General features: G+C 40.8%; 1 protein-coding gene across 1 annotated transcript in view; it reads right to left on the minus strand.

Moving 5' to 3' along the window:
* kiaa0753 (KIAA0753 ortholog) overlaps positions 1 to 13,404 on the minus strand; it is a 46,974-nt gene extending 33,570 nt beyond the window's left edge. The window contains exons 1-5 of the mRNA XM_043718507.1: positions 13,234 to 13,404; positions 12,727 to 12,896; positions 11,456 to 12,059; positions 3,091 to 3,197; positions 2,270 to 2,332 (exon numbers count right to left, since the gene is read on the minus strand). Coding sequence (XP_043574442.1) covers positions 2,270 to 2,332; positions 3,091 to 3,197; positions 11,456 to 12,059; positions 12,727 to 12,864 — 912 coding nt within the window. The 5' untranslated portion in view covers positions 12,865 to 12,896; positions 13,234 to 13,404. The remainder of the gene's footprint in view (positions 1 to 2,269; positions 2,333 to 3,090; positions 3,198 to 11,455; positions 12,060 to 12,726; positions 12,897 to 13,233) is intronic.
* Between the last annotated feature and the right edge of the window lie 33 nt (positions 13,405 to 13,437).

Here is a 13,437-nt window from a genome sequence, read left to right on the forward strand (position 1 = left end):
TGGAGGGAATCCTGAGGGACAGGATGTACATATATTTGGAAAGGAAACGACTGATTATGGGAAGTCAACATGGCTTTATGTATGAGAAATCATGTCTCACAAACTTGATTTTTTTTTTGAAGAATTAATAAAGAAGATTGATGAGGGCAGAGCAGTAGATATGATCTATATGGACTTCAGTAAGGTGTTTGACAAAGTTCCCCATGGGAGACTGGTGAGCAAGGTTAGATCTCATGGAATACAGGGAGAACTAGCCATTTGGATACATAACTGGCTCAAAGGTAGTCGACAAAGGGTGGTGGTGGAGGGTTGTTTTTCAGACTAGAGGCCTGTGACCAGTGGAGTACCACAAGGATCAGTGCTGGGTCCACTACTTTTCATCATTTATATAAATCATTTGGATGCGAGCATAACAGGGATAGTTAGTAAGTTTGCTGATGACAACAAAATTGGAGGTGTCGTGGACAGCGAAGAAGGTTACCTCAAATTACAACAGGATCTTGAACAGATGGGCCAATGGGCTGAGAAGTGGCAGATGGAGTTTAATTTAAATAGATGTGAGGTGCTGCATTTTGGGAAAGCAAATCTTAGCAGAACTTATACACTCAATGGTAAAGTCCTGGGGAGTGTTGCTGAACAAAGAGACCTTGGAGTGCAGGTTTATAGCTCCGTGAAAGTGGAGTCTCAGGTAGATAGGATAGTGAAGACAATATTTGGTATTGAGTACAGGAGTTGGGAGGTCATGTTGCAGCTGTACAGGACATTGGTTAGACCACTGTTGGAATATTGCATGTAATTCTGGTCACTTTCCTATCAAAGTTGTTGTGAAACTTGAAAGGGTTCAGAAAAGATTTAAAAGGATGTTGCCAGGGTTGGAGGATTTCAGCTTTAGGGAGAGGTTGAATAGGCTAGGCTATTTTCCATGGAGCATCGGAGGGCTGAGGGGTGACCTTATAGAGGTTTATAAAATCATGAGGGGCATGGATAGGATAAATAGACAAAGTCTTTTCCCTGGTTGGGGGAGTGCAGAACTAGAGCGCATAGGTTTAGGGTGAGGGGGAAAGATATAAAAGAGAACTCAGGGGCAACTTTTTCACTCAGAGGGTGGTAAGTGTATGGGATGAGCTGCCAGAGGAAGTGGTAGAGGCTAGTACAATTGCAACATTTAAAAAGCATCTGGATGGGTACATGAATAGGAAAGGTTTGGAGGGATGTGGGTCACGTGCTGGCAGGTGGGACTAGGTTGGGTTGGGATATCTGGTCGGCATGGACGAGTTGGACCGAAGGGTCTGTTTCTGTGCTGTACATCACTATGACTCTATGACTCTTTTAATAAAGTGCTAAAGTAAACAATTTTTATATTAAACATTGCCCAAGCAATTGAAAAATATACATACAACCTTCTCATTCAGCAGACCATTTTGTTACAGCACAGTTTTTCACTAGAATAACTTTCACATGTTACACTTATTTAATTCTGGTGAGTGGTAAGTTGCTTCAAATGCAAGTTGAAAATGTTGCAGCATGGGATACAGAGTATTTGGAATCCAAGCGAACAGGTAGCCCCTCAACCAATCAGAATGAAGAAATGCAAAACAAATACAGCAAGTGCAAGGACGAAGTACAAATTACAGCGCATGAGTTTGATATAGAAGAAGAAGTAAATGCATCAAAAGAAGACTGCATTTAGAGAGAGAAAAAACAGTCAAGTTTTAAACTTTTTTCATAGTTTCAATTCTCCAAGTGAAAATAATTCTCTATACAGTACTTGTAACAATTAAATTTTAGTGCCAGTGAAGTTGATTGCTAATAGTGACCACATAGTTAAGATTACTTAAACAACTTTTAGTGTTACATTCAGCGCAGCAACTTTGCGTCATTGAATTAGTTTAATCCAAGGCAAGTTGCAACATTCTGTATTTGTGAAGTTATGGTGGAGCAGAACAATCAGAACATCATTTTATGGTTATGTGAATTTAACTACACTTCTTCCTCGCCTTCCCCCTTTCATTTGCAGTACCATGTCCATTTATATCAATGATGAGCAGCGTTAGCCAAACTTATTTTGACAGGAAAATCAGGTACAATGTAATCCAGCAGTTGGGACTCAAGCAATAATTTAGTAAAGTCTATAAACATTGACTGGAATTCTAAAGAATGCATAAAAACAAAGTACCAGACCAAATTTTCTTTCACTCAAGAGCAGGTTAGTCTTTACTACAAGATAATACACTTCTGTCAACAAAATCAAAACATTTTATTTTCTTACCTTTTTGGTATGTTTTATTTTATGTGGACTTTGTTTTTCTATCTCTTCTTGTATTTCATTTACCTTAATTAAATAATAAAAGCTAAATGCAAGGTTAAGAGAAACAATTGTCCTAATCACATGTAAAAATATTGTTCCATTAACAATGTTTTCAGTCACTTCTAAAAAAAAAACTGCTATACAATCAGTTTACAAAAAACATTAAAGAGGCACATATCTCTATCATGTGTAAGTATTACAATGACACTGCTCTTCCTTTAGGTTTTCCCTTCCTGGCTAATGCTGTGTAACTATAAGGCTGAAAATAGACATCTCAGTGAGCTTTTATCTCCCTAAGCAAGCTACAGGCCAATGCATATCAAACAACCTGCTCTGAAACTGTTCACATTTTGACAGTTGTGAACAATTCCAATACAGTAGCTGAGACAACCCACAAAATTCTAAAGCAAATCAACAATATTGTTAAAAGACAATTCATCCTATCTGCTCTACAATAAACGTTCTGAAATCAACATATAAAATCGAACCTAAAAGTTCAAATCTGCCGTTACTGGTCACAATAAAGAAAATCAGAAAGTTGGTTAAGATTTTAAGCTCAGCAGCCAATTCACTACCACAACAGTGCCACTGCAGATTATCTAAATAAAAGGAGGAATTATAGAGTAATTTTGGCTTTTGCAAGTGGTGAATTTATACTCCTTGCTGAACTCTCATTTTCCATATTAATAAGTTTGCAAACTGTTGTGTCACCTAGATTTGATCTGTAATAGAAAAATTGACAATTAACAATGCACTTGTTAACACTTAATCTCAGTTCTCACTTGCTGCTGCAAAACATACAGCATCCTTGCCGAGCGAGAGGCCTGTTCTTGTCTTTTTATCTGCATTCTTCGCTCTTCTTCAGGATCCAGGATATCTGTATATTTCTCTAACAGAAGAAAACACATCTCATGTATGCACTACCAGGGAACTCTTAAAAATATTGTTTCATTTATGAAAAAATGTTTCATCATTCAAAGAGTTGTTTTATTTTTGGAAAGAAAGATAGTAGGATCAATTTGTATACTGCTAATTGCAAATTGCAGGTTAGACTCTATTGTCAGCTATATCTGTATAAGGAATCCAAGAACTGTGAGAACACAACAAGCAACTATGTTTCTTAACCAGGACGAAGAATCCTTGATGATCAGTGCAAAGTCTGAATGGAGTATCAGTATTCAAAGTTTGTGAGAAGATTTGTAGCTCGGGTGCTCGTTGCTGTGGTTCTGTTCGCCGAGCTGGAAGTTTTTGTTGCAAATGTTTCGTCCCCTGTCTAGGTGACATCCTCAGTGCTTGGGAGACTCCTGTGAAGCGCTTCTGTGGTGTTTCCTCCGGCATTTATAGTGGCCTGTCCCTGCCGCTTCCGGTTGTCAGTTTCAGCTGTCCGCTGTAGTGGCCGGATACAGCTGAAACTGACAATCGGAAGCGGCAGGGACAGGCCACTATAAATGCCGGAGGAAACACCACAGAAGCGCTTCACAGGAGTCTCCCAAGCACTGAGGATGTCACCTAGACAGGGGACGAAACGTTTGCAACAAAAACTTCCAGCTCGGCGAACAGAACCACAGCAATGAGTATCAGTATGTTTGAGATTATTTATTCAATGACATATCAGGTACAGACAAAAAGACATAGGAGCAGGGTAAAATAGATGGGAATAAGCGAAACAAACAGAAAAGCCAGGTATACAGAAAGGATGGGTGGAAAGGAAAAAGGAAAGTTGTAATGAATATTTTTAACTCTCTAACAATGCTGAAAGTTTGTTTACCAGTATTCATTAAAAGTTTACTTACATTTAAATCTACAAACACTAAGCATTTGACATTTTTTCTTGGAATTATACTATCGGCCAAATGGCTTCTAGGCTCTTTCATAAAGTCAAAGTAATACAGCATGGAAACATACAACTTGTCGCAATGACCAGACATCCTAAACTGATTTAGTTCCATTTGCCAGCATTTGGCTCAAATCCTTTTTAACTCTTCTTATTCATGTACCCATTCAGATGCCTTTTAAATGTTGTAATTATACTCAACTCCAGCACCTCCTCTGGCAGCTCATTCCATATACTCACCCCCTCTTCGTGAAAATGTTGCCCCTTAAGTTCCTTTTAAATCTTTCCCTCTCACCTTAATCTAAGGTCTCTAGTTTTGGACTCCTCTATCCTGTGAAGATGACCTTGGTTATTCACCTTACCTATGCCCTCTCATGATTTTATAAACCTTTATAAGGTCCCCCCTTAGCCTCCGACTTTCCAGAGTTAATCACATTGCTATGGGTCCAGGAGTCCATTCAGGACAGAATGGGTAAAGACATTAGTGAACCAAATAGGTATTTGCAACAGGTGGGGATTTTTTGGTATTAAAATTCAGTCTTCAGTTCCACTCTAACTATTCTTAATATTCATATCCTTTGAAGGAGATAAAGTAGTTATTTTTCTAATGCCCATAAAGATGTTTCAGTAAATTAAGAAAAGATATATCTGACAAAAAATATGGTTATACAAATTAATAACAAAGGGTCACTGGGCTCAAAGCTAACGGTTTCTGTTTCTACAGATGTTGCCAGACGTGGTGGGGTTCTCCAGTACTTTGTTTTAGGTTAGGATTTCTAGCAATTTTTAAAAATAGATTACTGTTACACAAATTAAGACTATATGGCTCTACTGGAGGAAGACAAGCAATTGTATGGTTGTAAATGGCTGTACACATTTCCCTGAGCTAAAGGAAACAGAGGGCTAAGGAATCTAATGCACATACACCTACCATTGTGAAAGATGACTTTCCACAACCCTTAAAACTGTGATCTCAACAGAAGTCCTTAATCAATAGCAATTTTATATGGCATAACTAAAATTACATCTTATTTAATTTGTCTCTTATACAATTTTAATTAAATCAATGTCTTAAATAATGTGAATGCCTCATGATGCTGACAGCTAACAGATCTGGTTTTAGAAATGATGCATTTTTTGCTAATGCACTAAAATTAGCCCTTTTCAAATTTTTAAGCCAAAAAAATCCAAGTAGGCAATTAAGCAACAAGAAATATGTTAAGTCAGTCTATTAAATCTTGGGAGCCATGAATAACCTCTGGATCGCAGTTTGGATATATGATTTGGAAGGGGTTAGAGGGTTATGGGCCAAATGCTGGCCAATGGGACGAGGTCAGATGGGGATGTCTGGTTGGCACAAGAGTTGGACCAAAGGATCTGTTTGCATGAATCTATAAGATGCTTGTTGGGGGATTCAAGATGGTGGCGATCTGAATAGATCAGCCTTGCTGAGCTCTGCTCCCCAACCCAAGGTAGTAATATTTTTTCACCACCCCCCCACCTTAGTTTAGTTTTGGAAACAATTATTGTTAAACAGTAAAACAATTGTTTAAATTCTTTATTGAACATGTGGGAATGACTAAGGGGAAGAAAACGGCCAAGTCTCAACACTCAGGACACTCAAAAACAGCAGAGGTCCTAAGACTAACGGGGGATGTAGCTGAAGCTCCCTCAGTGAACATCGTGGATGAACTTGGAGCGATCCAGGAGCACAAAAGCATGAGGAGTTGGTAGGGCTCAGGAAGCGAGTTGAAGAGGTTGAGCAGCGGATCACGGCATCTGAGACAGAGGTCCAGTCCTCGATGGGGCAGATCCATGCCCTTGAGAAACAGGTTCAGACCCTGACGAAGTCGATGACCAGGAAAATAGAGGAAGGAGGTAAGGTATTCAGGTCATTGGCCTGCCAGAGGGGGTAGAAGTTAGCAAGTTTTTTTGAAGACTGGTTGCCATAATTTCTTGGCTGGGATGCCGAGGCGGACTGGGTGAAGGTTGACAGAGCTCACCGGTTTGTGGTGTGCAGATTCGGTTAGGGTCAGTGCCCCCGCCCGGTTCGGATACAATTTCAATGCTACAGGGACAAGCAGAGTGTCATGGAAACTTCTAGATGGTTGGGGAGAGATCCGCAGGCCCTAACCTATCAGGGAACTAAGAATATTTTTTCAGGACTTTTCTGCAGCAGTGACCCATAAGATGAAATCATTTGATGAAATCAAGAGAAGGTTAAAGGACCTCGATATTCAATATGCGATGAGGTACCCAGCAGTGCTTCGTTTTATTTACAAGACGACGGTGTGGTCACTTCATTCCTTGGAGCAAGCCAAAACCTTCTTGGACACTTTAAAATAATGTAGATGTATTTATGGACATGGATAATAGTGTCTGGGTTTTTTTGTCTTGCTTTTATTTCTTGTACTTTCATACTTTTCCAAAGTTGTTGGTGGGTGTTCTTTTCTCTCTGAGCTGGAGTGAAATTGCTTATTTGGAGGGGGGGGGGGGGGGGGGGAGCGCAAAGTGCTCACTGATTTTGTTATATCTTTGTGTTTACAATGTCTTTTGGTTTCTTCCATCGCTTGGGGTTGGGAAGCTGCTCAAGCTGGAAGGGGGAGATGATGAAGTGTGTGGGAAATGTAAGCACCCTCTGTGGGCAGGGGATAGAGTCCCCCATTAAGTGCCTTTTGTGTTTTGTAGGTTTTTTGCAAATAGACTACGAGTCTCCTTTTAATTATGCTCAGACGAATTCTGCCTCTTGGCAGATCAAAGGTGATTGTAAAGGATCATGGTTAGCAGCATTCTTAAATGGTGCATCTGGAATTTCAAAGGGACTCATTCGCCAATTAAAAGAAAAAAGGTGTTGTTGAGCCTTAGAGAGAGCAGATGCTGCCCTGTTACAGGAGACTCATCTTAATGACAAGGAACACTTCAAGTTACAACAGGGTGGGTTTGACTTGGTATTTTTCTCATCTTTTCGTACAAGGAGCAGAGAAGTGGCAATACTCATCCGGAAGGATCTCCCATTTAATTTAATAGATTGTGCTAAAGAGGAGTATGGTCAGTTTGTTATTCTTAAGATCCTTATACATGGTGAGGAATATGGTAGTTTGAATGTCCCACCCTCCTAAATTTCTGACTGATGCACTAAGCTGATGGCCTCGCGGCATATTATTATGAGGAGGGGTGGGATTTTTAATTGCTTTATGGATCCTGTGCTGGATAAAATGCCCGAAGCCCCCCCCCCCCCACCAAAGCTTTCTTCACAATCTAAGCAGTTGGGTGATCTATGTGTGGAATTGGAGTTGGTCGACGTTTGGAGACATTTACCTACTGGCAGAGATTTTAGATTCTTTTCCAATCCTCATAAATGCCACACAAAGATGGATTATTTTCTAATTCGAGCGGCTTTTTTAGATTTGGTAGTATCCTGTTCGATTGGGAATATTACCATCTCTGATCATGCTGCGGTGTATTTAATGGTTAAGATTAAGGGTGATGCGATGGGCTCATGGTACTGGCAAATGGATCCCTTCATCGTCAAGTTCAGCAAGTTTGTAGAATACCTCTCTCGGGAATTTGAAGCTTTTTTGGCCACCAACTCAGGTACAGCTAATAATCTGTCCATTCTTTGGGAGACTGCTAAGGCCTATGCTAGAGGGATAATTATCTCATACTCTACCAGTCAGAAGCGACAGAAGGAAGAGCAGCAACGTCTGCTTGAGGCACAACTAAAGGCAGCTAAGATGGCATATTACAGTAGACCACCTGTGACTAAGCTGCAGCGGATCACAGCCCTCCGATCCATCTTAAACTCTACGCTAACGCATACAGTAAGGAAAGAACTTTCCTTTGCAAAGCAGAGGCTGTTTGAGCATGGTGATCGGCCAGGTAAATACTTGGCATATTAGGTCAGGGAGAAGAATGCCTCCCAGTCTATTGCTTTTATTAGGGAAGGGAACGGGACTCTTATGATGCTAAAATGATCAATGAGGAGTTTCAGAGGTTTTACTCTGAATTTACCAGTCTGAATGCTGTGAAGACAGATGGAATAAGATGGAGTTTTTTTTTAGGAATGTGGATCGTCCTGGTGTGTCTGCTGAATAGGCGTCTCCCTTAGTGCTCCCTAAAAGCCCAAGAGACATAGGATGCGGTGAGGCAACTTCAAAGTGGAAAGGCGCTCGGCCTCGATGGCCTGCCCAGTACGTTTTATAAAGAATTCGTAAGCATACGGTCAAGACTGATGTTAGACATGTGTAACTATTCATACAGTCAGAATTGCCTCCCGCCCTCCTTGAGAGGGGCTAATCTCTTATCCTCAAGTAAAGGGAAGACCCCAGAAGACTGTACTTCTTACAGACCGATTTCGCTTTTAAACTCTGACTTTTAAAATTTTATCGAAGATTCTGGCACTGAGGTTGGAGAGAGTGTTCCCTCTATTGTTTAAGAGGGTCAGATGGGCTTTTTAAAAGGGTCGTAGATCTTCTAATAATGTTAGGAGACTGTTTAATATGATTGAAGTATGCCAGCAATGGTCAGTTCAAGGGTTGGTGGTTTCCTTGGACATGGAGAAGGCATTTGATCGGGTGGAATGGCCACATCTTTTTTTAATACCCTGCAGCGGTTTGGCCTGGGTGAAGTGTTTACTAGATGGGTAAGGGACATTTACAGTGACCCTCTGGCAGCAGTGCTCACTGATAGTATAAGGGGTCTGATAATTTTAACATTGGCAGGGGCAGTCAGGAAGGCTGTCCCCTCTCACCTTTCCTCTTCACATTAGTGATTGAGCCGCTGGCAGAGGCTAATATAGTTGCCCCAAAGGTAGGGTCGACGGTGCAGAAGATCACATTATATGCGAATGATGTTCTCATTTTTCTTTCAGTGTCCCAGCTGATACAATGTATTAAAACACTTGGCTTTTTCTCAGGTTACAAGATCAATTTTTCAAAATCGCAGGCTATGCCTATGAGGGTGTTTGAGGAAAATACCAGACATTGAAGGTGGGTTCCCCTTTAAGTGGGCACAGAGAGGCTGTCTTTATTTGGGCCTCTCTGTTACCCCTAGTTCTGATCAGTTATTCAAGGCTAAATTTGTTTAAGTTGTTTGACAAGATTAAACAAGACATTTAAAGCTGGGAGGCCCTGCCAACATCATGGCTAGGTTGAGTTGCTCTTATTAAAATGAAATGTTCTTTCTCCCTTATTATACCCTTATTATCTCGCTTATTATCAGAACATTCTGATGTGCTGGCTGTCCGAGAATCCCCCCGGGTCTGTTGGGGTGGCAAAAGTTAATTATGGAACACATTCCTTTGGACTTTCTTACAAATATATGCAGTTAAAGATTCTTCATAGGGCTCATCTGTCCCCAGATTGTCTTGCAAACTTTAAGCAGGGTACATTTCCTGAAGAAGGGCTTATGCCCGAAACGTCGATTCTCCTGTTCCTTGGATGCTGCCTGACCTGCTGCGCTTTTCCAGCAACACATTTTCAGCTACGTTTTTAATGTGCCCCAAATGTAAAATAAATACAGGTACCCTCACTCATTGCTTGTGATGCTGCTACAGACTCTGTACATACTGGGGCACTGTGGCAGGAGTAATACAGGGGGTCTTGGGGACTGAAGTTAAGGTGGACTCGGTTTCTCTTCTCCGGGGTTTGTCGAATTTATCTCCCTTAGATGTATATGGGAGAAAGCTTTTTAGCATCCTCACTTTTTAATCGAGGAAGAACATTCTGATGTGCTGGCTGTCCGAGAACCCCCCCCGGGTCTGTTGGGGTGGCAAAAGTTAATTATGGAACACATTCCTTTGGACTTTCTTACAAATATGGTGCACCAGAAAATGGACAAATTTTAAGATATGGCAGCCCTTTTTGAATTATTTGGAAGCAGATCTGTCCGCCATTTTAATTAGGGCTTTTGTCTAGCCATGGAGGTTTAATAAGTCTAATGTCCTGGTGAGGAAGAATTTCAAGCAGACGTGAGTTTAATAATTGATGTTCTCGAAGGATGAAAGCCAAGGTCTTGTTCGGCTGAGCGGCGTTATTTATTTACTTATTGATGTATAATGAGTGTAGTTGTGAGTTCTTTTGTAGTAGAGTCATAGAGACGTACAGCATGGAAACAGACCCTTTGGTCCAACCTGTCCATGCCGACCAGATATCCCAACCCAATCTCGTCCCACCTGCCACCGCCCGGCCCATATCTCTCCAAACCCTTCCAATTCATATACCCATCCAAATGCCTCTTAAATGTTGCAATTGTACCAGCCTCCACCACATCCTCTGGCAGCTCATTCCACACATGTACCACCCTCTGCGTGAAAGAGTTGCCCCTTAGGTCTCTTTTATATATCTTTCCCCTCTCACCCTAAACCTATGCCCTCTAGTTCTGGACTCCCCGACCCCAGGGAAAAGACTTTTGTCTATTTATCCTATCCATGGTTAAAAATCACAACACCAGGTTAGAGTCCAACAGGTTAAATTGGAAGTACACTAGCTTTCGGAGTGACGCTCCTTCATCATGTGACTGTGGAGGGTTCGATCGTAACACAGAATTTATAGCAAAAATTTGCAGTGTGATTTAACTGAAATTATACATTGAAAAATTGATTGTTAATTTTTCAATGCATAATTTCAGTTACATCACACTGCAAATTTTTGCTATAAATTCTGTTACGATCGAGCCCTTCACAATCACCTGACGAAGGAGCGTTGCTCCGAAAGCTAGTGTACTTCCAATTAAACCTGTTGGACTATAACCTGGTGTTGTGTGATTTTTTAACTTTGTACACCCCAGTCCAACATCGGCATCTCCAAATCATATCCTATCCATGCCCTTCATAATTTTGTAAACCTCTATAAGGTCTCCCCTCAGCCTCCAATGCTCCAGGGAAGACAGTCCCAGCCTGTTCAGCCTCCCCCTGTAGCTCAGATCCTCCAACCCTGGCAACATCCTTGTAAATCTTTTCTGAACCCTTTCAAGTTTCACAACATCTTTCCAATAGGAAGGAGACCAGAAGTGCACAATATTCCAACAGTGGTCTAACCAATGTAGTTGGTTTATTGTTTATCGTTGCTGTTTTTGTTGTTAGTGTTCTATTTTCATTTTTTTAAATTTTATAATTTTGTAAAGAAAATTTTTTCAATAATTTTTTTAAAAATATGCTTCTTAATAATACCATAAAGGCTTGGTTTGACCTCCAAAATGCATGGAGTTTAAAAGATATTTCCAGTCTCCAACAATGTCTTATGTTATGGAACATCATATAGTGTGTGCATGTATATCACAAATTTCATAATTTGGCATTAAATAAAATTTTGTACCTCTCTTGGACAGCTCCTCAATTTTTTGAAAGTACTTGCTGAGCTCTGTTCTCAGCCTACGAATCTCTTCAGCAGTTTTGCTGCCCTGGTTCTGACGATTCTGATCTGGGCCTGGGTCATGTGTTGGTGGTGAATCTGTGCGGGCAGGCCTGGCTTGGCTTTGGTCAGACGTGCAAATATAAACCCTGGCACCAGACTTTGTAATGCCTTCTTTTGAAGTTTGGTTCTTTTGCTGTTTCAGCTTTGTAAGTGTCTCCATTTTCAGCCGATTCCTGACATATGCAGCATTCTCAACAGACTTCCCCTTCACTCGATTAATATACTTTGATGTTTCTGCTTGATCTTGCTCAAGTTTATACAAGTAATCCTTCATTTGTTCTTCCAGATGCCCTTTTTTTATATCACGCTTTGCCATCCGAACAGCCATATTCAGTCTCTCTTCAGACACAGAAGAAAATGGCACAGAGTTGCTCATACTCTGAGCATCATTCTGAACATGCGGATCACAAGGCTGGCGTAACTTTTCAATTACAATTGGACGAGGTTCGGTGACTGTCGCAGCCAGGTTGGATACAGTACTTAGTGTATCTTTATTGAATTTTAACTAAAAACAAAGTTTAAGAAAAGCTTTAGCAATTCAAGAATTTCTTATTGTCCAGTCCTTACTTTATTATAAGTAAGGAAACACAAGCTAATGCCTTTTCCTTCTTCTCCTTCCAGCACCTGCTTCCACAGTATTAGTTTGTAAATAACCAGGGCAGTCACAGTAATTCAGAATCCAATTCTTTCCAGCAACATGAGGGAAGTGTTGACCATCACCTCAATGCCTTACCAGGTCTGACACAAGATATGGAATTTTTACAGGGATTAATGTCATCATTATCAACATAATTAGCCATGATCTGTTTGAATAGCAGAGCAGGCTCAATGGGCCAAATGGCCTACTCCTACTACTATATTCTATGTTCCTATGCTGTGGCCCACAATGCATTATTCCACCAATGCATGGCTACTTTGTTAATATCTGATATATGCAACAATTTTTTCCTCTTTACACAATGGAAACAAACAGATGAAATAAAGAACCCTATCGCAAACAAAGTAATAATTTTGAAATAAAACTTGTTCAAAATTTGCAGTTTCCTTCTAAAGATAAATTTCATAAATTTTACACTTCATTAACATTCTTTAAATTATTGTCACAGCATTCTTTATAAGTCACAGCACTATACCTTGTTAGGCATATAGTAAACCTGATAACAAATACATACCTGATTCTTGTAAAATTGTGATCCACTCTGTACATTCCTTCCAACATCTTGTCCAGCTGATATGGGAGGCACCCAAGTCCCAAAGGAGTGGGCTGAATTCAAGATCTGCGTTTGGTGATGCTGAATCTTTGTGGCCATGACCAAAGCGAGTTAACTAAAGTAGCCAAACTCTACATTAAAACAAACACAGAAGTTATCAGGTAATTCTTCACAACTTAACTTAAAACCAAAATAACACAATGATATGGGGAGACTTTTCTGTGAAGTAAGTAGTTAGAACAGAAACAGGAAAAATAGGGACAACTTGAAAATTAAATGGGCAAGAGCCAGCCTTATGAAATTGCTTTGGAAACCCGAGGGGGCGAAAATTAATTAACATTTGGAAAAGAGTAGGTCAATAAATGAAAGTCAGCACAAGTGAGCAAATAAGTAGTTAATTCACGTTTGACTAAGCTGATTGAGTACTCGACTACAACAGCCCGCCCTTTGTTCAAGCGCATCCCTTACCCAGTGATGTGAAGACAGGGAGCTGCCCAGAACATTGCGACCGTCCACTTGAGGCCCAAGTCCAGGCTATCGGCCTGCAGGCGTCACAGGACCAAAGCGCCCGCTGTTGCCAGGCGCCCGGTTGCTAATCACCGGGTTCCTGTAGTTGGCGTCACCGGGATCCGCCCGTGTAGAGGCTGCCGGGATTTGCCTGCACTCGCCGCC

The sequence above is a fragment of the Chiloscyllium plagiosum genome, chromosome 28, assembly GCF_004010195.1.
Source record: "Chiloscyllium plagiosum isolate BGI_BamShark_2017 chromosome 28, ASM401019v2, whole genome shotgun sequence".
Classification (NCBI taxonomy): domain Eukaryota; kingdom Metazoa; phylum Chordata; class Chondrichthyes; order Orectolobiformes; family Hemiscylliidae; genus Chiloscyllium; species Chiloscyllium plagiosum.